Source organism: Tachypleus tridentatus, chromosome 3 (genome assembly GCF_004210375.1).
Source record: "Tachypleus tridentatus isolate NWPU-2018 chromosome 3, ASM421037v1, whole genome shotgun sequence".
NCBI lineage: Eukaryota > Metazoa > Arthropoda > Merostomata > Xiphosura > Limulidae > Tachypleus > Tachypleus tridentatus.
The window spans coordinates 8,633,963-8,659,575 of record NC_134827.1 but is presented as its reverse complement, the minus strand read 5'-3'; the positions used below and the strand labels follow the sequence as shown (position 1 = coordinate 8,659,575).

Sequence of the window (25,613 nt, the reverse complement as noted above, 5' to 3'; positions counted from 1 at the left end):
TCATATTCTGAATTCTTACTCATAAATGTCGTTAATTGCATCCTTTTTGTCTTCGCCTCAGCCTTTTGTTGGTGAGATGCTGATTTTGTATGTCTGGAACAATTGTTTATCCCTCCAAGTGCCACAGAAATATCGATGTGACAAACTGTACAAAATGCATGACTGTCACTGACTTTTCATGCAATGACTGGATATTTTGCACTATACTCTTTCTTAAATTTTTGATTCACAGTTTTAGGCCTTTTAGATTTGCCAGAAACAAGACAATCTAGTGAATGAGGCCTCTTTTTTTCCAACTTGTGAACGATTGCATTGGTGTTTTTATGCCGCTTAGAAAATGAGAAATACCTATCTACACGAGCGCTAATTGGCTGACAAGCACTGATGACGTAACTATGGATTTCCCCAAGTACCCACTGTGGAGAAGCACCACACTCAAACTATTGGTAGACGTCGGAGATACTAATATTTTTTATTATTTCAAGCACAAACATAATTATCGCAAGTAGCGATTAGGACTATGTCTTTTATTTATGCCAAGCGCGTAATGCGCGCGACTCGTAATCCGAGGGTCGCGGGTTCGCGCCCGCGTCGCGCTAAACATGCTCGCCCTCCCAGCCGTGGGGGCGTTATAATGTGACGGTCAATCCCACTATTCGTTGGTAAAAGAGTAGCCCAAGAGTTGGCGGTGGGTGGTGATGACTAGCTGCCTTCCCTCTAGTCTTACACAGCTAAATTAGGGACGGCTAGCACAGATAGCCCTCGAGTAGCTTTGTGCGAAATTCCAAAAAAACAAAACAAAAAAACAAAAAACTTTTATTTATTGTCAAAACTTATTTGTATCTCACTAGAAATTTTCTTTTCACCCCTTTCAAGCCCTGGGGAACAATTATCACTTTATTGTATAGGCCTATATAATATATAACAATTTGGGAGTTGCAATAAGTCGTAATATTTGTCTGTATGAGCGTATAGTCGTAATGTATACACAAAAATCGTAATTATTAAGCTCAAATCGTAAGGGTTAGAATCTCTGCATTTGGGAAGGGCATATAACAGTTCTTTCCAATGCAAAGTGACCATACATTCATATCATAAAAAAGCATTAAGATCATGGATTTATAAAAATCCAAGACAGGGATTCAAATTTGATGAGGAGGAATTCATCTTTTAGAAGATAAATCTTGGTGATGGTTTGAATGGGTACTGGAAGAAACTATTATAAATGTACAATATTTTGACAGGCTTTCATGGTGACAAAAACTTGTTCAAATGTTGTGCAATTCAAACCATCTCCAAATTCTATTTTCAAGACAAGGATATCCCTAGTACTTAATGACACTGGAAAACAAATTCATATAAAGCAAGAAGCACCAAAATTGTCCAGAAATAGACATGAAACAAGTCATAACTTGGTCATGATAAATGCTGCTTGTAACAAATAAGAATCCATGAGCACAAAGAAAACACTAGAAAAAGCTGTCCTTGTTACAAGGCAACAGTATGCAACATAATTAGAAAGGATTTCTGTCTGGAAAAGTGACATAAGTCACATTTACGCAAGTTGCTTCCACAACGTATCTGTTCAACAGTCACATACCTCTAGCAGCTGGAGCATGAAATAAGTTTGTTATTCCACATTAATACATTAGGTAATGATTACGCTCATATCGTAATGGTTGGCATCTCTGGTAATGTACATAACGTAATAAATCAGAAACTCGTCCCACCTAAATTATGATACGTAACAATAACTTCATGTATATAAATATACACATCTATTGTGTTTAGGAGATCTTAAAACCGTTATTAGTTTCTTGCAATACGGATGGGCTCTTTGAGGCATTTGTTTGTGTTTATGTCCCTAAGAACTTGTGTTTGTCCTCTATATGTATATAAGTAAAATATGAATAGAAACAGAACATTTAATTTCATTAATTCACTTTACTTCATTACCTGTTTTCAATTAAGAACTTTCAGCACATTTTCCTGTAATTACACGTTTTTACCGTGCTTATCATAACAGCTTTCCTATCTGCAACAGAAGTATTATGAGTAGATACTTGAATGCCATAACATGAGTTATTAATATAAACACAAATACATAGAAACCCAAGTTGATTCTACTGCAACACAGAATTGAGAATAAACTGACAAAGTTTTCACTTTCGTTTACAAATTTGAATGAAATTATCGCATGTTGTAATACGTTGTCTACGTCGAAAAAAAAATATTTAATATTTACTTGAAACGTGGTGACGAGACATCTAAAAATATCTAGAGAGAATAAAGGCATTGGACACTCACTCATACATAACCACAAATCAAATTACTAATCTTGGTATGTGTAAAATGGTTCAGTAGGCCTAAGTGGAAATAATTTAGTATTTGTTTTAGTGAATCTTCTTCAGTTCGTTAATAGTTTCATGGCTTCTTCAGTAAAGTTAATTCTCTTATGAAACTAACGATGGATGTATGATTAAGATATAAAAAAAATTAAAAACCTAACAAAAATATTCTAATGTTAAGGTTTATTTGTTAAGTGTGAAGCACAAAGATACAGAATAGGTGTCTGTGTCCTGTCCACCGCGGATACTGAAACCTGATTGTCAGCGTTACCACTGAGCTGTCAGGAACAAGTTACAAAGAAAAAGCAATTGTTATTCACAGAGAAAAAGAAACCTGTGTTGTTTTTGTCTTTTCACTACAGTTGTCTGGCAAGTATTGTTTTTATTCATTATATTCCATTTTTGTTTTACCTCAAATTCACTTTCATTTACACCAGTTGAGTTTTTTTTAAACTGAAATATAAAGTACGATATTTTCATAAGTACGTTTAAACTAATTATTGTGTTATTAGTATATTAACTGATAAACTTAAAGTACAAGCAGCTAATTAAATAATGTATTTTATTATTGAGGCAGGTTTAACACCTGTTCTTTTTAATTTTCACAATTTTCTTACGCATGGACACAGCGTGTTTACTAATTGATGTTCATATATTAAAAACCCACAAAAAAATCTAGCGACAACGACGATAGTCTAGAGCCAAGAGATTGCGTAAACAAAATGCAAGATAACTTAAGAGTGAAAAGTTAATAAAACAGTATGTTTTCGGTAGATTTTTTTCTAAGCCAATCAGAGGTCGTTCTGTTCCCAGTTGCATTAAACGGCAAAGTTTCATCTAGTAACACGCGGGAGTTTCCAAGCAAACAATACATTAGGGTTCACGATCTTGCGTAATGATTTTAAGCACGCATTGTAAATGATAAATCATGTGCCACAAGCGTCAACCTTGGAGAATCACGCGAGGCTTCCCCATGATAGATCTTGGAACTATATTTTGTTTCTCGGGGATGAAAAGAAATTGCCAGAAATGAAGGCTTTGCCAGTAAACTTACATTCGGGAGGATGGGAATTTAAAGTTTTCTGATACGTTCATATAAAAGGAAAAAATATTCCGGCTCAAGTTCCATAAATCATGTTTTTTACCTCCAGTTCACCTGATGCCTCACATACATTTAAGAATGGGCAACCATGGGAAAAAATATATTCTGTTGGGCTTACATGTTTGCATTGGTACGAAAACTGTAATTTTAAACGAAGAAAGATATATTGTTAGAACATTATCCTGAAAATAAAAAAAAAAAAACAAAAACAAGAACAAAGAATAATCCAAACTCGTTAGACGTTTTAGTTTTCCAAAGAATTTCTAATGTTCTACGTCTGTTTTTCATAGCTTCATTATATTGCCACATTATTATGTAAATAAAACTCATCAGTAATGTCTTACTTAAGCTATAAGTTTGTCGCTGTTTAGCTCTGTTTATATATTGTGAATTGGCACAACTATATAGTAGGTAAAGGATGGAGCTTATCGTAATTTATACATGTGATTTTTTCAAATGTTTGTAAGTTTAGCATATCGACGTAAAGCTTTCAACAGAATTTAAAAAAATTACAAAGCTGAATAAAAACAACTAGAACAACAAAAAACATTAAACATGTTTTTGAAATAAATATAAGTTATGATCTGGGCGGTCTCAGCAGATAGCCCCATGTGGCTTTGCTATAAGAAAACACACACACATGATCTAGGCATGATAGTTAAAAAATGTTGTGTGGAATTGTTCTATATTTCTCAAATAGGAGATACTTTAGCAGATTTCTGTGTAAATAAGGAACGACTTTTTTTTAATAACATTACGATTTTATTAATTCAGTTTTGAAACGTAATCAAAATAAAATTATTGGAATAATATTTGACTTTACTTAGATAACTTTGCAATGAATATTTTTTAGTGAACCAGAAACAATAACAGTTACTGATAGGTTTGTCATAACCGCTTACAGTTCTCGTAAGTGTATCGCAAAGAAAAGCAGATCGAAATAAATCCATTTATTTTGTTTGCAGGCGCTCACAACGTTAGCGATAAGGAAGTTTGCTGGTTGCATTTGAAAGTCTTTTGCTGTGAACTAAAAAAATCTTAAACGGTTGTTAAATAATTGTAAAACGTTTATATAAAATAAAAAAAAAACAAATACTTTCAGCGACAATATAGTTGAAATTGTTTACTATAACTTTTATAAAAACACAAAGCTCCAAATAGGCTGTTAAAATTTTTATTGAAGGGTCCATTTCCTTAAAATACGGAATTGTGGTTTCACAGCCAAAATATAAATCATTTATATTTGAATGATAATAGGTGTGAATTTCTATAAGCGCCATCTGTAAAATTTCCATGAATAAACCTAGTACTTTGTATGTATATTAGAGATATTACAATGTAAGCACTATGCTATAATGATAATAATGAAGTCTCATTTATTTTCTCTCATAAAAATTATAACTTATCTGTACTGAATAATTATGGTAATATCATGGCTACAGTTCACATAATGTTATGACAATGTTCTTGGTTTGAAAGACAGATTTGATTTACCTTTAAATGTATCGAATTTTTAAACATTATGTTTATTCTTTTTTAAGCATAAAAAAGAAGAAATTAAAGATGAGAACGAGAATAAACGAGTATTAAAAATTTAGCTAAGGTTAAAAAATCATTCGTTTTTCCTTTCTCCTTCAGCGCAAAATCATTTTTTATTTCTGCTTTATTGATATAAATTATTATTCGACAGATTTTACGTCATGGAAAAGGTATGTTGTTGTTTTTTGGCAAATTTCGCGCAAAGCCACCAGGGGGCTGTCAGATGTAGCCGTCTCTGACTTCGAATTGAGCAATCTAATCGAATAATGAAGCTTGACACCCATGCCTCTAAAGAGTGGAGCGCTATTTGTTACGGTGGTAGGGGTTGCAAACCTGGGATTTATAGTTCGGCATGTTTATCACTGAAGGAATAATTTTCTCCTTTTCCTAGGAACTTTTTTCTCAACTGTAATATTGACTCTACCTTACATGCAGTAGTAATAACTAAAGGGACACTCAGTTGCGGCATACTTCCGCCATGCAATATTAATCATATTCAGCCATTAAAAAAATAAAAAATGTGTTCGTATGTGCGTTTTTATCACGTTATTCTTGACAGAACAATGAGGATAATATTCTACATAGGTCCACCAAGCATTATCAAAATTCGATTATTTTTGACTGAGTTATAGGGCAAAAATTGTATGAAAAATTTGTCCCCATGTTAACAGATATTTTTATTCCTGACCTTTCCGTGACCTTGACCCTCTAAAACTAAGTATTTCTAAATTGGATCATAGTTCAAACGTATGCCAACTTTCGTCCAAATCTTTATAACCGTTTTCAAGAAACCTTACTGACAAAGACACACGCCCGGCATGGCCAGGTGGTTAAGGCGCTCGACTCGTAATCTGAGGGTCGGGAGTTCGAATCCCCGTCGCACCAAACATGCTTCCACTTTTAGACGTGAGGGCGTTATAATGTGACGATAAATTCCACTATTCGTTGGTAAAAGAGTAGCCCAATAAGTGGCGGTGGGTGGTGATGGCTAGTTGCCTTCCCTCTGGTCTTACATCGCAAAATTACGGATGGCTAGTGCAGATAGCCCTCGTGTAGCTTTGCGCAAAATTAAAAAAACAACAACACACGCAGGGGTTAAAACGTAACGTCGTCACTTAAAAGGCACTAAACCTCCTTCATATAAATCGTAAAAGTTCATTTCAGTGTCTGGATTTTATTAACATATTTCACTGTAAAATATTCTACACTTCTCTTGTCATCTTGAACCTCATAATTTTACTAATATTTAATAATCAACAAAGTTTGCGAAGTTATTTTGCATTCTTGGAACGAAATTAAAAAGTGAAGTAAAAACAAAACTCTGCAAAACAGTTTCATTTTGGAATATTTTTCGAATCAGGAAACTCAGCAGGAATGCCAATCACGTGTTAGTGGATTATTAAACAAAATATCTGGACCCGTAGAAGCTGTACTCTTTGTATGTCATCGTCCAGTTAGTTTCCCACTATGGTAGAATCGATCGATGCAGACTGTCCTTTGCTGAGTTAGTGCGAAATGTCACCCTAGAGGAGACATGCATCTATGCACATAGCGACATTGTGACGACCACGAAGCCCTTTTTGGTTATAACCTCATACAAGTGTATGATAACCTAAACAATGAAACAAAAATTTATAATGTAATTCAAACATTACGCAGTAGGTTGGATCAACAGAAGTAAAACCGATGTCATTTTGGATTAAAGCTTTTTTGATTCTCGTTAAGGGCAAAGTTACACAGTGCACTTGCTGTGCCATGGCCACCGAAGGTATCGAAATTCGATTTTAGTGTTACAAATACTTAGGCGTATCGCTGAGCCACCGGAGGGGGGGGCTTGAATAAAAGCATAACAATTCACACGTCGTTCTGCACATAATACAATACGAATATACGTTTTTTGTTCTTAGAATAAGCTGAAATACCCGTCAACAGATGGGAAATGTTGACCTTAATCAAAACAATTTAAATTTAATAACAATCATATACTTCGAAGAAATAACTTGAATATAAACTTTACCTCAGAGTTTTAAAATTATAACAAATATCCTTCATAAACAACACTTGCAATTTCTTTTCCATCTACGAACAAATAAATATTTTGAGATGATCCCCACCCTTGAACATTACATCTCATTGACTACAGGAAGATCATGGTTGTTTGAGAAACAATCCAACAACTTTCATACTTTGACTTTGAATCCCTTTAGAATATTAAACACTATCTAAAAATTCAACTTGCCAAGAAATGTTTGAGACTGACTCAATAGGCTGGGAGTACTTCACCAACAGCTTTACAAAATAGAAATAAAGTTTGATTTTGATCCCTTACGACATTACCCACAGTTCATTGTGTTCACATACAAGCACATATTTCTTCTTTATATACATAGATAGAGATATTATAAAACATGAGTATTAAAATATTTATCTAAATATACATATGAAAATAAAAACACCTTTTTTATACTTCTAAGTTTGTGGTTTGGTTTACATTTCTCGCAAAGCTACACAAGAGCAACCTGTGCTAGCTGTCTCTACTTTAACATCCCCACGTCTGAAAGGGCGAACATGTTTAGTGTGGCAGGGATTTGAACCCAAGAACCCTCAGCTTACGAGTCGTTTTCCTTAACCACCTGGTCATGCCAGGCATATTTGTACTTCGATCATACTTGGAAATGTATTTCTATTTAAGAGTTTTGTTCTTTGTATCAGTAGCCTAAAATTTACGTTGGAAGCTTCTTTTCTGCAAGGTATTTTAGCTTTCAGTCTATTAACGGTTTATAAATAATTCCTTGCTTTATATAATGTATTTGACAATTCTGTTACTGTTATCAGTTTTCGTGTAGTGCTGATTGTCCATGAAACTACAGTTTGCAAATCGTCTGTTTTATTATTCAAACAAAAACACTTCTCACGACCTGATTTTCTAAAACTTATAGACATGTCATATCACACAATTAGTACTGAATGAAATGTTAAAACTGATTAACATCTTATCTGATTCATTCAAATTTGGTTGAAGATACGAACATTATAGGCTGTTATCGGAGTTTATAATCCTTCACGTTATAGAGCTTACATAAACCAATGCCAGTTTTATTTGGTTCTTCCAAACTCTGATTATTTGCACTTAGTAATAGTTTAATGGCTTATGGGCGTCGCTTTAGCTAAGTACGTAAGTCCAAAGCACATGCAAGCACAATAGCATATTTGTTATACAGCCCAAAACATTACTTAAAAGTAATTAGCTATTGCGTGAGCTTGGTACGTTATAAATCATTCGCTAAATGTATGAAAGACAAAAATGTAAATTGTGATTGTAAAAACTTTCAAGTAGAGAGTGAAATATTAGGTCAGAGGTGAGAAGGACTTAATACTATAGAAAGAAAGTTTTCTATGTTCTGTAGTTTCTTAACTTTATATCTTAAAACAATATATTATGAAAGTCATATGAATGTTTCAAGAATGGCATTGCTCGTTTGTTAGAAGCGCTGGATTCATAATAGGAGGGGCGTGGGTTTGAATCCCCGTCACACCAAACATGCCCACCCTTTCAGCCGTGGGGGCGTTAGAAAGTGACAGTTAATCCCACTATTCGTTGGTAAAAGAGTAGCCCAAGAGTTGGCGGTGGGTGGTGATGACTAGCCGCCGTCCCTCTAGTCTTACACTGCTAAAATAAAGACGGCTAGCGCAGTTAGCTCTCGTGTAGCTTTGCGCGAAATTCAAACAAATACATTTTTAAATGAAAGTATTATGTTCGTCAGCCACGATGTTTCACTAAGTTAATATCTCTTGCGTTTTAAATCTTTTTTTTTTTGGTGTGTTTTTGGGTTGTTTTTTTTCGTATAGCAAAGCCACAAAGGGCTATCTGCTCAGCCCACCGAGGGGAATCGAACCCCTGATTTTAGCGTTGTAAATCCGGAGACATACCGCTGTACTAGCGGGGGGCTTTTCTTTTGGCATTTCTAATATTTATTTCTTCTGTGGTATTACGCTTCTAGACTTTCATGTAGCATGTAAAATAAACAGTCTTTAATATAATAAACGGTTTTTGTTTTCTGTGTTTGTGTATTATTCTCATATTCACTTTAATCATGAATAATATTTAGCAAAAAGTCGATCAAAATGAGTTCTATTCCTTTTGATAATTTAAAATTCCAGGACTACAAAACTTTTTAAAAATTGTTTGTTTATTGAGAGTTCATTTCAAGAAATAAACTTTTTAATCAATCCACATAAGAAAGAGAAGCAAATACGTGTATTATAATGAAGCAAATATAAAATAGTAGAGTGGTGTCTTTTTTGTTCAAGATATTTTAGGAAATGTCATTTGCCAACAAAGATGTAATTAACGAGCCTTAATGTTTATCAGTAAAATAGAATAAAGTCAATTTTTTTACAAGAGAACAAAAATTAAAGATTCATAGGCACATAAAAGAAAGAATAAGGAAGCAAAAAAAGGCCGATTTATCTTGATGTACCACATAGAATAATAGACCGCATAACAAAAAACAAAGGCGTGACATTCATATAACATTATTCGTCTGAGGTAATCATAGAAATATATACACATTTTATACCGATCAAAATTCCAGTCCTTTCACTCTTCAATGTTTTGTTTTTAACGAAATATCAGTGTTTGTGTGTTTCTTATAGCAAAGCCACATAGGGCTATTTGCTCAGCCCACCGCGGGGAATCGAACCCCTGATTTTAGCGTTGTAAATCCGGAGACATACCGCTGTACTAGCGGGGAGCACGAAATATCAAAACACTATTATAATAAATTCTAACTAGTCTTTCACTCGCACTTAATTTTTAACATAAAACATAACCCCATTTTTTAAAGTTATAATAATTAGTGTCGTTACTATTACGTTTTTTAAAGAAATATAGTTTTATACGATTATTACATAAAATGACCAAAAATTTGAAAAATTAACAAATAAACTTTTTTGCTGTTATGATCTTAGATTCGACAATCATACACGTGAAAGAAAAAATAAAAATATCCAAATAAAGATAATAGGATGAAAATTTTAGTTTGGCTCAAAATCATGTTTGAAAAGTTTCAGTTTTGTGACATTAAATGGATAATTTTCTTTTCCTTGTGTATCTTCTTTAGGTAAAATTTTCCAAACAATAATATGATATAATCAATGTAAGCCCGGCATAGCCAAGCGTGTTAAGGCGTGCGACTCGTAATCTGAGGGTCGCGGGTTCGCATCCCCGTCGCGCCAAACATGCTCGCCCTTTCAGTCGTGGGGGCGTTATAACGTGACGGTCAATCCCACTATTCGTTGGTAAAAGAGTAGCCCAAGAGTTGGCGGTGGGTGGTGATGACTAGCTGCCTTCCCTCTAGTCTTACACTATAAATTAGGGACGGCTAGCACATATAGCCTTCGAGTAGCTTTGTGCGAAATTCTAAAAACAAACAAACAACTAATCAATATAGATTGTGAATACATTCGTGAATAATTAATTCTACATAGCATTTTGCTATTCTAATAATTCTCATTGAATATGTATATATTTGTGAGTGTGTGTGTTTATATGTTGAGCTTACGTGTCATTCACATATAAAAAGGAGTTAATTACCGATATAATTAACAGTATCTTCCACATTTCGTGGAAAACTTAATATTAATTTCCCCTGTGAAACCGTTTTTACTGCAACACGGATGCTACTCTGCAGCGAAGCTGAGGAATGGTTGTACTAAAAGTTTACTTACTTCTTTCTTTCAGTCCCATAATATCATCATCTTCTAAACGTAAGTTCAGGAAATGATCATTTTGATTTTCAAGGAAATCACTGACTTCTCGGTGTCTTGACTAACAAGGAATGAGAAAAAGGAAAATTGTTTATTTCGTTATTGATTAGTTTGAATAATTCAAAATGATTTTTTTGTTCTTTCTCTGTCGTAAAATCTTTTACGTGTTATCATTATGCAGTTTTTGCATACAAATTATGATGACCCTTAGCAGACAAATGAAAATGAAGGAGGAAGAAAAGAACATAAGTTCTTTGACTCAGTGACGGTACATTTGAAATAGGGATTTATATTTACAAAATCAAGTAATTTAAAATTTAAATTAAATGAGTTTAAAGTATGTAGCAGACGTTTTTTTTCAAACAACAGACACACAACACGAACTTGTAAAAATACGATTTTAATTTTACTTTAATTATGTAATATCAAGTGAAATTTTCAGTTTTAAATTTGACCCTTTAATGTTTCCCTCCAGTTTTTATTTTGAGGACGACAGATAATAACTGATACTTCATGCAAAATTTGAAAAGTAAATTGAACATCGCATCTTACTACAATTCCTAAAAACACAAGTTATGAAACTGTTATTAGGACGTGCATACTTATAATAATCTACTGTTGTGACAAATAATACATAATACTTCACTGTGCATAAGGGTAAGAGATCCAGTTAACTAAGTTTATTCAATTATTTTTTCATACAAAATATCACATCTCATTTTTATGTAATGGTTATTGGTTTATTCATAGTATCCCGATATCAATACATAAATTGTGTTTTAGGAGTCATAGCGAGATTTGGATGCTTGTTGAAATCCACCAGCTAGGATAGTATTAGAAATTATACAGTCGCTGTGCTCTCCCACAGATGTATTTTACTAACACTAGGTAGTTACTAGACAATTATGGCATGCAACTATATATATATATATATATTTAAGTAAACTTGCTTACTAGCAAGAACTGATGAAACAAAAGAGCAGCCATAAAATCGATCGTATAAAACCATCTGTGAAATGTCTGAATATTAATAACGACTATTTCACAGTACTGGCTGAGCAAAACTAAAAATTATTGTACTTACAAAGCAGTCTAAATTGCTATATGGGTGTTTATGGAGTGAATTAAAGTGTTACTATTTCAATGAATTTTCATTTTAAAGTAAGTGACTTTTCCAGAAGCAAGCATACAGAAAAAAAATGACGAAACTTATCACTCTAATTTCTTCACTTAACTTTTCCGTTTGGGGTCCTAATGATGTCTTTCTCGTACCGAAAATAATATTAGTAAAGGACGATGCACTATTATGGGCATATAATTAGATTTGGGGGTAGGTTGGTAGAGATCCAGATGAATAATAAAAGCGAGTCGTGTAAACTTATACTCACGTTTGGTACTGTCGGCGCACAAAAATATATCTAATAAAAAGGAAACAAACAAGTGAAATAAAATAATTTAAAAGTTTATAAAGACAAGTAGGAATCAATACATAAGTAACCTAGCCAGCTATAGTAATTTAGAAAGTTTTAATGTTACGAAAAGTATTGAAACAAGAGAGTCGAAACTACAAAAACCGAGTTACTTATAATTGAAAAAAAAAATTCCTAGTTCGGCAAATTATTGTAATTATGTTACATTACTATAGCCAGATAGGTTACGTATATACTGGTCCTCACTTGTCTTTATATATAAAATTTTAATTTTTTTTGTATGTGTAGTGAAGAAAATTATATCGACATAAGTTGTTGTACAGAACATATTACACAGCCTTTAGTGATAACGTTTCTTCTGAAGCACTGAGTCGTTAATGACGAAACATAAACAATGGACCAATGGATGAAGAAAGTTCGAAGAACATAAACATAAAAGATAAAAAAAAGGTTAATTAACGTCTTATATATTATGCATTGTCCGATTTGTATGCAAAATTTCATATGATAACAGCATAAAAGTCGTAAAAGTATGTTGGTATGTTCTTTTTTATAATAAAAACTGTTAAATTCAATATCAAAGCACTTAGTGATAAAGAACATGTAACTTTAAATTATGTAGTTTTAATATTTGTATAACATGACGTTAAATTTTTTATTACCTTATAACTTTGAAATAATCAAAATTATACATACAAATTATATACTTACACTCATTTCTCTTAGTTATTCTTTATTCATTACCTTATTACATACGTTTCCATTAGTCAGTTATTCTTTATTCATTACCTTATTACATACGTTTCCATTAGTCAGTTATTCTTGATTCATTACTTAATTACATATACGTTTCTTGGCCAGTTACTCTTGATTCATTATCTAATAACATATAGTTTCTTTAGGCAGTTATTTTTTATTCATTAAGAAATACTTTCAGCTCAATATTTTACTACATAATTCCCTTCTTCGATTATTTTCTGTCTGATGTTATAAAGTTCAAGCTTGTCTTGTCAGTTCGTAATTGTTCAATTCTACTACGACTCAATAATTATAATATCTTTTAAGATAAATATAACTCTTGAAGATATGGGCGACGTCATTCACCAGGTCAATTTACTCACGTGCAACTAAAGTTCTTTAGCTAAGAAATAAAGTAGCTCACAGTTAGACTAATTTTGAGTTACTGTAGTAATTCAATGTTTATAATTAAGAAATGGTTTTATTTTAAAACGTAGAGTATGAAAATACTTTAATTTTTACACCGTTATACAAATTAAAAGTTCTTAAATGATAGGTACTTCTACTACAAAGATGAAGGTTTACTAAACCTATGTAATATATCACTGATCTACGTTTTTACCGGATAAACTCGAATCATGTTTCTTTTCTAGTGGACTCTCATTTCAGACAAACAGTCTTGTAGTTTGTTTTCAAGAAGAAAAAAACTCGCACGAACTAGTGAGCAAGTTGTTTCACAAGTAGACCAACCATGGCGAAAGTTACGACCCCCCCAGAAAAAATAAATAAGAGAGAAGAGATCTTTTCTTACACAGCCAGGTCTCTTGCTTATCTATAGGTAGCCAATCAATCACGAAAAAAAAGTGTTCTTTGACAAGTTACCTTCCTAGCAATACCCACAGAAGCATAACAGTATAACGAAGATACGAGCGTATATCCTGACTTTGTTCCTTTAACAAGTAAAAATACATTAGCTTTATTTTGTAAAAAAAAAAACAATTTTTTTTAAAAATAAAAGCTGTTCCTTGCTGGGATTACCAAACGTTAATAGTTACATTTTTTTGTTGTTATTGTTTTAACGAAATGAATTTTCGTGTGCCTGACTTTTGTCGTCGGACATTAATGAATAGAATTACGTCTTGTACCTTACTTTCCAGGACTACTGTGTACGGTAAATAAATAGTTTTTTTAGAAGTTAATAAAACAGATATTTCAAAGGTGATGCACCACGTGTTAGGAATGCCAGCTATGAAATTATCATTTTGTATGTATTTTTGCTATAGCTAAATCCATAAAATCAATATAAAATAGACCTTCCTAAAAATATATAAAAAACGTTCATTGACAGTGAGTAGTGCGTTAAGTTTAAAAACGAAAGTCGCCCACATGGTGGCATGAAAAGTATTTTTCCTAATACGTTGCACTGAACTTAAAATTTGTTGTGCTTCTTTATATCTATATACAATGGACTTTAAATTTTGCAGTCAATTATGCAGAACTTCAGTTTTGTCATTTATAAATTTTCTACGAGATAATTTGTAAAAGTTTTAAGAAAGATTCCTGTAATCGTATTGACATTAATAAAATCGTAGCTTTTATTTGTCATTATTGGCAAAGTAGAATAAGTCACACTAGGTTTAAGAAAAACAATCTTATACAAGAAAAAATAGACTCCAAACAGATAGGAAGAAACGTTTTAGTAATATAGGATAAACGAAGAGATTTAAATAAATTAGTATTGATAAGGGAAAATGTACAAAGTTCCTTTTACAACTTAGACTCAAATAGAACCAAACAAAACTTTGGATTCATTATCGCATGGACAAAGCAATTTTATGTATAGTTTCGAAAGCACCGTGTCTCTAATGTAGCATAACGACAGAATGGCTGGTATTCATAAAAAACTTCACTGATAGTATGACAAAGGTTTCCATTTTTGTTTTTAGAATACAGCTTTGCTTTGAACTCTTGGAAGCAATCCAATCAAATAAGCTACATGAGGCGCTTCATGACTGAACGGCTGATAAAATCGCTATTCGTTATTTTTATATCACACACACCATTTAACATGGACGATAATTTCAAATAAGCTTCAGTTTCTAGCACAGGCTGTTTGAAACTTTGTCTTACGTCTTTGAATGGTTGATATGTGACTAGAAACAATGAAATACTAACCACTAAAATGTCAAAAACTACTTTAACAGTAAATTATAAGAGTTAAAACACTCATATATTATATGGCTTCGAATCAGTGGGGGCATCGCCACTGAAATTTGTCTGCTTTCCCTAAAGCGGTTTTTTTTCTTTGTGCAAAACTATACAATAACACTATCCAATCCCTATCCTCAGCGATGAATCAATCCGAATTTTAACGTTGTAAATCAGAAAATTAACCGTTGCCCCACAAGGAAAATCCCTAAAACTGTCACTAAAAAAGTTTTAAAATATTTATTAAAATCTGCATTTTCCAGAATACAATTCCTTCAGTTACTAGGCAACTCTACAGAAGGAAAACCTTCCCCTTAAAACATTAATCATTCTCTGGTTAGCCAATCATAGCAACAATTAAGAAAATTTCGAAGGTCAGGTTGAAGCGTGAGTAAACGAATTTATCGAAAAAATAAAAAATAAATCGGCAATAACCGCCGAAGGAGATGCTTATAGTGTTAATGCTTTTGTAATTTATTATTGCACTTCTTTCTTTTGTATATCTGATTTGTGAGTTACTGTAAGCTACTTCAGGCATCATATTCGAATTTTAACATGTTTATTGAGTTTAAGAATTTCATGTTAAAATATAGCCTTTCGAGTATGTAATTGTCGTAAGATCCTCTGTATATTCTTTATGTTAATGCTTATGAACGTATGTATGATAAATGTGCTTGTGAAACGTTGATAATACCTGTTTCGTGAGGAATGGGGATAGAGCATTCTGAGTTTAGTAAAGCAAATATTAAAGAAAACATTATTCAGAGAAAATAATCCTACTTTTGTGCGCTTCTTAATTTATATTCCATAGGTTTTACTCCACTTGTTCGTTAAAAAAGCACCTTCATTCCAAACCAACCTGACTGTCATCCCTTTGCTTCCCACCTTCAAAATTCTGAATTCGCCTTTGCATCGAAAGTTTCCGAATTTTGTTATTTAAGTAATGTATTGTTTGTAATTATACACAAAGCTACAAAATGAACTATCTGTGCATCAAAGGTATAACCCCCACTTTTCTTTTTCTTGGTATTAAGAGCTTTCATGCTTGGAGCCAGGCATGGCCAGGTGGTTAAGGCACTCGACTCGTAATCTGAGGGTCGCGGGTTCGAATCCCTGTCACACCAAACATGCTCGCCCTTTCAGCCGTGGGGGCGTTATAATGTTACGGTCAATCCCATTATTCATTGGTAAAAGAGTAGTCCAAGAGCTGGCGGTGGGTGGTGATGACTAGCTGCCTTGGACAGCCCGCGTGTAGCTTTGCGTGAAATTCAAAACAAACCAAACCTTCACACTTACTGCTGAACTAGGGGGGGACTAGATTTTGTGAAATATAGTAGGATAAGTGGATAAATAGTTTTGTCCGTTGAAAACCTAAACACGAATATCTAAAAATATTAGTAACGAAATTCGTAACAGTAAAAAAAGGATTTTTAAGTCTGTAACAAAAATATTGCATATAGCTAAGCACAGAAATACAGAGCTATGTCATATTCACTTATATTAAAAAACATTACATAAAACATTTGTGATTGTTTATTATAATAACGTTCTTTAGTTTATATTGGCCCCCACAGGCTCAGCACCAAGTCTCAGTTTACAATGCCAAAATTCAGGTTTCTATATTCTAGGTGGACAGATCACAGATAGTCCATTGTATAGCTTTGTACTTAATAACGAACAAGCAAGTCAACTGTTTATGTTGGTATTATTTTTCTTACATAACAAAATATGGAAATACTAAACTTTCGCAGTTGAATATAGTACGTGCTTAAATATCTCAATGCATAAGATTATATTAAAATACTCAAACTAGCTATAAAAGTAGACTTAGTGAGTCTTTTATTGCGTTTCTAATTTGTTTTCACAATCATACCACATGTGACACAAACTTCAATGTAATCTCAAAACGATAAGGCGCAAGAAGAATGACATTGACAAACGACATATCACTTAATGTTTCTTGCTTCCAGTAAGGATGAAATATTAACTGTGTTAATTCTTGAATGAAACATATTGAAAACTTTCTGAACTCAATGAGAGAGAGTTGTTAATGTAGATTATAGTCAAAATTAAAGTAGAAAATTTCTCAGCAGACATATACAATTGCGCTCTGATTGTAAAAGTTTATACCTATGTGCCATGAACTTGAGGGAATAAACACTTTGCAAATTTACTCAAATAAAGTTGTGTTATTTACTGAAATCAGACGTTACAGGCACTTTACAGTTTTAAAACAATGAAAGCGATAACTGATAAAAAAAACATTTTCTTAAAATATCACTGAAATGTGTTTGCCATTCAACACCTTACCTTTGAATAATATTTTCTGACACACCATTTGGGATATACATAATGCCCAGAAACATTGTCATAACACAATATTCAGGGCAAGATGTACGATAATATCTACGAGATTATGCTCTCCTGACAGTTACGTCTCTCAAAGACCACAGAGCATCACTGTTTCTTTTCGATACGATATGAAAAGACATACCATAAAAGTTTAAAGATTGACGTACCCAAATATTTATATTATTAATAATTTGATCGGTAGTGCTGTCTTTACCTGTCTTCTACTCAGAATCATGTCTAACAATACGGTCTTTTCCCATAAGAAAACAAATATGAATAATACGTTTTTTTTTATTTTTCTAGCACGGAAAGAAAGTAACGTGTACTATCTTTTCCTGTTTCATTGTGGATTGATGACGTACGAAGTGGGGATGAAGAGGAAAATTCCCAGAGCTTTTAGACTTACGTCACTTTCTGATTTCCTGTTTTTGTCGAGAACGCTCTTGAATCCTTCCTGCCTCCTTTGGACTTACTTCTAATCTTCTTACGGGTGTGCTGGGCAAACATAACGTACAAGAGAGGCACTGATACTACACTTCCAGCCGTTTCTCTCGGCAGCAGAAGTTAGTTTGGTTTATAAATCTTGCCTAAAGGAACGTCATCTAAGAATTGCCAGCGAATCAGATGATCGATAAGCGTTCACTACGAAAACTTGCCCAAAGTGATGTTGTTGCAAGCTGTTGTTATGCAATAAATGGGGCATCTCTGACCATATCAGTTGTACGAAAAGATAAAGAGATGAAATGGATCTGTCTGTTGGTAATTAGGACAAATATGTCTTAGAAATAACAAAAAATAAAAAACACGTTGATTTCAGGTTTAACAAACTACGATAGATATAATTTTGTTTGTAATTAAGCACAGAGTTAGCCAATGGACTATCAACTTTCACGCTTTTATTAAGTAAATCAGAACATTAAGAGAGTATTTTTTGCATTTCTTCTTTTCGTTAATGTAAAGGTCTTTTTTGTTTTGTTTTTATTAATTCTTTATTATTCTATAAAGAAAAAATAACCAAATAAAATGTCATTAAGAGAGAACATTTGATTTACGTTTGACCAACAACTTCAGACACGTTATGATTGATTGTTCTTGGGTTAGAAATTGTTTAAAGTTTGCTATATTCAGTATATTCTTTGGGACAAGTTAAATAGGTTCATTAACAACAAACATTATATTGAACTGGGAGGAATGGGCAACGTCAGGGTTGAAATTTTTTGGAAGTGATTACAGTTGGTCTAAAATCGATATTAATGACGCTTGTTTTATCGAGGCAAGACCATTTACAGTTTATCTAAAAGATGAAAACAAGCGTAAAAAGAGTAAAATTACTAAGAGCTACGCTATCTTCAGTAACTTATTGATGTTGCTTTACAGGCACTTTTGGTGAACGTGTATTCTAACATTGTTGTAATAACGATCTAAGCTACTAATGTTGTTTAATATCAGAGCTTAACACGAGAAAAAAATCTATACAACGAAAACTTTCTGGCAGACAGCATTGCTCGAAATTAAATGAAATTAATTAGTAATCTTATATATAATTCTGTTCCAACCTTCAAAACAAGCATTTATAATTTATAATTGAAAGATGCCAAAATTCGATAGAAACATTAGGATTTCATAGCAGCATTGAATTACCCAAAATACACATGTTCATGTGCAGTAATTAAATATATCACTCGCATCATAATTTGTGGATATTCGTCAACAGATAGAAAATTATGAGTATCCTGAAACCAAAAAAACATAATTAAAGAAAACAGATGGATAGCTATAAAGAAAAATAATTTTTGATTTTTAAGAAAAATTAATCTGCGCAAAGCAATGTTTTTAATTAATAAATAGGTTTATCTCACCTTAATTAATAAATAGGTTTATCTCACCTTAATTAATAAATAGGTTTATCTCACCTTAATTAATAAATAGGTTTATCTCACCTTAATTTTAAACATCAAATAGAAAATTTACCAGAACTTTTCAAATTTAAATTTGTGTGAGAATAAGAAAAAAAGATTAAAATTAAGAATAACAGGAGTACAAGTATTTTTCTTTTTTCTGAATTAGAACAATCGACCAGAACAGTTACAAATGTGTCTTAAGCTTCTAATAGTATTGTTTCTTGTGTCCAGAAATTGCCTCTGTATTTATGAGATACATGTATCAGAAAATCTGTAGTCTTAAGGTGTATATATTGTGTGGGAATTTTGGCGAAACATTCGCCAAATGAACATTCGCTTAGCACTAGGATTGCCAAGTAAGAACTTAATTATTTTCCCTTCCAGAAATCTATTTGTTATAACAGTAAATCAGTGAATCTATAGATCTCTAAAATGTAATATTTTGATCAAACGAACAACGAGAGTTGTTCTTCAAGATTGGACAAAAAGTTTTCTACTTAGTGGTTATACACTGTAAATTAAATTGGTAACAAAAACAAGTTGTTTCTAAAAGATTCAAAGATATATAATAAACCTCTGAAATAGCATTAGCATTTTCGATATACATCAACACATCTAACAGAGAAGCAAGGATAATTACTTGTGTTTTCTTTAGAAGGCAAGTTCAACAAAACATGGTAAATATTTTACACTTCCTTACAATTCTTGGTGAAGACCAATCATAACAGTAACCCTTAAGAAAGGAATAAAAATCGAAATTTCGGGAAATACATTATTTTTTTTCGTTTCTTCTGGGGCCAAAAGTCGTTTGTTTGCAAAATGTCTCCAAAATTTTCGATTTCTGCATTGCTTATCCTGAAAAATAAATATTTTAAAACAACACTTACTAGTATTAATTTCTTTGTTGTTCGAGGATGTTTCTGTAGAACATTTATTGTCAAATACACAAATTGGCGAAATTCACAAGAAAAAAAAAAACGCTGTGGGACGATCTCACACCAGTGGTTCGCCTTCCGCACTTTGCGGTTGTAGGTGTGTTGTAAGAACATTTATCATTTTTATTTCGTGTATGAGACATGCAGGTTAAATTTGACTATAAGTTGTTCTTATTTTATTTTCTTTCCTGGTTCCGATTATAAATACACGCTTTGAATGCAAAAAACAAACAAACAAAAGATCTTTGGAGGTTACGTATACCATTTGGCTAGAAGGAAAATCATGATCTTAAATCTTTATCCTTGAGATAAGATAGATACAGATATAGTGCTAGTAAAGATCAAAATACAATGAAGTTTACATTGCAAATTAATATCTAATCAAAATAAACATAATAAAGTTCAGTACATTACAATATTTAATGGAGAGAATGTACCAGGTGAAGTTTGTTCATTTAACATTTCACGTTTTCTTGTGCATTAAAAACATTCTGGAAGCGAATATCAATAAAAAAAAATAGTTAATCGGCAATGTCGTATTAATAGGATTTAATGAATTATTATTCTGAAAAACTCATCTAGAAATATCACCAATAAAAGTATGTAAAATATATAGAAAGAGATGTATGAGGATTATGGTACTGAAAAAAGAATATTCATGAAACTCATTAAAATAAAAAAATTGAGCTAAATTAAACAGCTTTATTTAACAGACCGTCAAATGACATTAAAGTCTAGTTCATTCCTTTTTTTGAGTACTTCGTTATAAACTTCCATTACTGGAATTCACAAACCGTTGATAGGTCATTTTTACTTAATTACTGAAACCCAAAATTGATGTTCTTAATCCCACAGCATAAAAAGTGATATATTTTAGAAATGGCATGTTTTTCTCTTATAAATATATTTATTATATTCTTATATAATTCTCCATTCCTTAAAATGCGCACTTTAAAAATAAATGTTGAAGTTTGGCCAATGTTTTTCTTTAGATAAGGCCTAATACGCGAAATTGGTAGTTCATAAGAAGACTAATAATTGTATCTGTTATTATAGGGTTTAAAATACATTTATTTTTAATGGTCTTTGTATTAATATTTTTCTCCAGTGTTTCGTGTCTAAACTTTTTCCGAGTAAAGTGCGAATTTAACATCTTTTTGTCCTTGCTTTTTATTTTTTTAAGAAACAAAACCTTCACTTCAATTTCTTCATAAATCGGTTTTCATCTTTTTTAATTGCTAATCCGATATTGATATTCCGTTGTGAGAATGAGCATTATTATTATTACTATTATATTTTTATTATCATTTCTACACACTTATCTCGATGATGAATGACCATCATATTTCAAATTTATTCTACATAATTTATATATTCGTGATATAAGCAGTCAATAAATTAGTATTCCGCCTCTGTTTTCGCAGATAAAGGGCCATCGATCAACTAGTGGTAGGCCGAACTTATCTCTCAGATTTATTGGGAATCATAAATCGGCATTGAACGTCCATACCGGTTTCCACACTTTCTTTCTGCGTCTGAAATAATGAATCTCGTTTTAAGTTTTAACGTATATGTAGTTCTGAATAATGATCTACGAATCTTTGACTTGAAACAGTTGCTTTACGGGAATAATTTGATCTCGAAGTCTGGGCGGACAAGAGAGAAACTTAATAGGGTAAAAAAATATACAAATGACGATAGAAGAGGGAAGACTTAGTAAGAATGAGAAAACAAAAATGATGAGTTAATCTGTCTGTCTATGTCGTCCATTAATAAACGTGCCTGGAAGCTGTCACCATTAGTCACAGTCACCAGACACGATCGGTGTTAATTAGTTTTCTTGTTTAATTCATTTGTGCATGGCTGTGTTTACTTACTTTATTTTCGATATAAAGTAAACGCAATTTGCTCAGGTTCATCAAAGGGTAAAAGTGTATTTGTTTACCCTGTACTATTAATATTAGTGAAAAAAGTTGCGAAAAAAGGAGTAAATTCCTACTTAGGTGGTCCAGTGGATTGAACAATAAATTGAAGAATACTATCCAGACGAACACAATACGTGTTTATCAGAAATTTAATTTCGCACTCTATTAACTTCAAGATGAAACAAAATAAACAATAACTCACAGTATAAGACTAAAAGGAGGCGATGCCTGTTGGTGACTTGAAATATTAAAGTAATGATGTTGTGTCAATATCCACATACATTTGTGTTAACTTATATTATAATGCTGGAAGCTATCTATCTAAGTAAATGAATAAATATAGAATTTAGTGTTCGACAGGATGGATTGAACTGGTTTTCTAACTAACGTCTAAAGCATACGTGCATTTTGATGAACAAGTTCCATCTCAATAAAAGCTACTCTTTAGCCGTAAGATATTCTTACATGTCAGGGATCTCTTGTTACTCTATTTACGTGTATAGAATAAATAAAATTAATAACTTCTCCAACCGAAAACTGAATTTTCTCTTTGATTATAATTCCTCCTTCAGAAATGAAATATCTATCATTCTGATAATATGTCTTTAAATTATATCGTCACAATTACTATTTATGAAGGTGGGAAGTTTTCAGCAGATAGCACTAGCGAGCGCTTTTGGGAATTTCATTACAAATAAACACGAACCTTACGTAAATAATGTAATGCGTGTTTGTTAATAAACCAGTATGAAAATTGTAATCTGAATAGGAGAAATGAAATTGTCTTGCTGATAGTTGAGTCGCAACCGTATATCGAAAAAGTAATGATACTTGTATATAGCATTGTGAATAATATATGCCCATTATATAAACAGGAACCAAATATCCGGGTCGCAATTTGCGAATAAAGAAATTCCAGTTGTGAATCTCTTTCCTTTTTGCCTAATGTAATGTTCGAAATTCCTTTCTCTTGTATGCTGTCTTTGAGATTTCCAACAGCACAGTGAAAGTGCCAAACCTTTCAGTTCGATATACCAAAGCTGATGTCCATTTCTCGGAAATTTCCGTCGAATAACAGATGCAATATTTTCACACTTTGTCATGCGCATATGTATACATATAAACTTTGTAGTAGCCTGTTCATAACTTATGGAATGCACCTGGTCGGTGCCTGCAACCTAGCCAATTAGACTAGAGTACGTACGTACAGTACATGTACTGTGTATTTAACACCGGGCCAGTTATGAACTCTCTCTCAGTATGGGCAAATTCCAAAGGAGTGACAACGTGACCATTTTTACTTGTATCTAGTTTTAATGCTATAACTTCTAATACAATATGTGTTGTCTCACAATATTTGGCACGCTTTTAGTAAACATTCTAATAAAATATTTTTATTGAAGATTTGTCTGTGAACATATCGAGTATTTTTTACCAACCTGAGTGCAAAATGATTAAAAATACTTTTCTTCATCTAAAAAAATCTCAAATGTTATTTGCATAATTTCTAAAACCTCCTAAATAAATTTCAAATATATTTTTCAGTAAAACCATATTTTATTGTTCGTATTTGTCTATGCTAATTCTATATACGGTTGGTCAACTTGACCAACTTCGTAGCCATAAAAGAAAATCGAAATAAATGCTAATTATCTTTTTTTCTTTCTGGAATGATCACAAACTGTAACCTGAAACTACATTTGTTTATCTTAATTAGATTTAACCTCATTTAAATAATACACATTTATTTATACTTACATTTTTAAAAAGTTTATTGCCCTCTGAACTATTAGTAATATAGTACCTTTATAATATAAGTTGTAAATCACTTGAGTAACTTGCGCCCATGTTATGCTATCGAATTACATTACTCATGAGCTACTCCAATCTGCGTGCGTGCCTCTTCAAAAGGCCCCCACTGGTACAGCGGTATGTCTACGGATAAACAGTGCTAAAATCATGGGTTCGATTCACCTCGGTGGGCTCAGCAGATAGCTCGATGTGGCTTTGCTATAAGAAAACATCCACACACCCACGTCTTTTAAAAAAAATTGTTATATTATTATTTGTTTTACCTATTCTAACCCAGAGTTTCCTAGTTTTACATTTTAATTATTTTTATAATACTAAATAAAGAATACACATGAAAAACAAGAAATAAAGTACTTACTTGGGCCTTTTTTATTTGCTGTTGATGGTCAAGAACACTTAACCATACATTTTTACACTAATGGTAGCACTATTGCACTAAATTATTCAATTATTCTTATTCGATTAAATAATGCTTCAAATAACATAGAATAAAAACAGGCAATGTCCCATAACGATCACAAATTTTTCGGGCTTTCTAATTATGCAACAAAAGTGGTTTCAAATATTCAATCCAGTTACCGTATTTCCTGTGGAAACAAATACAGTATTAAAAGAGAAATCATTATTTTCTATATATAAATGAACGTAATACATTGTTTGTTAAATAAAAACCTTAGCCTTCTATTGATTAAAAATAATATACTATTAAAAGCATTAAACCTAATAAACAGATTAATCAAATCCATTGTTTCATGGTAGTTTCATAATCATTGTAGAATTGATTGATTGTCTTTTCTACTTCTAATGCTCGGGCATAAGCTTGAATGACGTTGGAATCAAGTGTTCTGGAGTTAAATTTCATCAACAGTACTCCATCTAATATTGCCCAACATCCTTTCGTGGTCTTTTCAAATTTTGGAACTAATACAATTCTATCGCCCTTTTCATGTTTGTTTTTCTGAATATAGAATTGGGTACTTGTGTGATGTTATCACTCCAGCACCAATCCATCTAACTTTGTACAGTCCCAGTATGTTGATTTTTAATATTTCCATTTCTCTCTTGATGATGGCCCGGCATGGCCAAGCGTGTTAAGGCGTGCGACTCGTAACCTAAGGGTCGCGGGTTCGCATCCCCGTCGCGCCAAACATGCTGGCTCTTTCAGCCGTGGGGGCGTTGTAATGTGATGATCAATCCCACTATTCGTTGGTAAAAGAGTAGCCCAAGAGTTGGCGGTGGGTGGTGATGACTAGCTGCCTTCCCTCTAGTCTTACACTATAAATTATGGACGGCTAGCACATATAGCCCTCGATGTAGCTTTGTGCGAAATTCAAAAAACAAACAAACTCTCTTGATGTTGTCTTGTTTGCCACAACTATACATTGTTTTTACTTTACTTACGCTGGTAGTCTTTCTTCAGTCAAAAACATCTCACAAGGCGATGGACGTTTGTGGGTGGTCGTAGACTCATGCGAGTTCATCCATCCTTTTACAGATTTTATTTTTTAGTCCTGCAGAGATCCACTACTATCCTCATCTGACAAGTCATATGGA

The 25,613-nt window shown here is 32.6% G+C and overlaps 1 protein-coding gene across 3 annotated transcripts in view; it reads right to left on the bottom strand.

Annotated features, from left to right (window-relative positions):
* LOC143246301 (follistatin-related protein 5-like) overlaps nt 1-25,613 on the bottom strand; it is a 144,564-nt gene that overhangs the window by 37,539 nt on the left and 81,412 nt on the right. For all 3 annotated transcript variants that reach the window (XM_076492790.1, XM_076492793.1, XM_076492792.1), the window contains exon 3: nt 10,720-10,819. In XM_076492790.1, the coding sequence (XP_076348905.1) occupies nt 10,720-10,819 (100 nt within the window). The remainder of the gene's footprint in view (nt 1-10,719; nt 10,820-25,613) is intronic.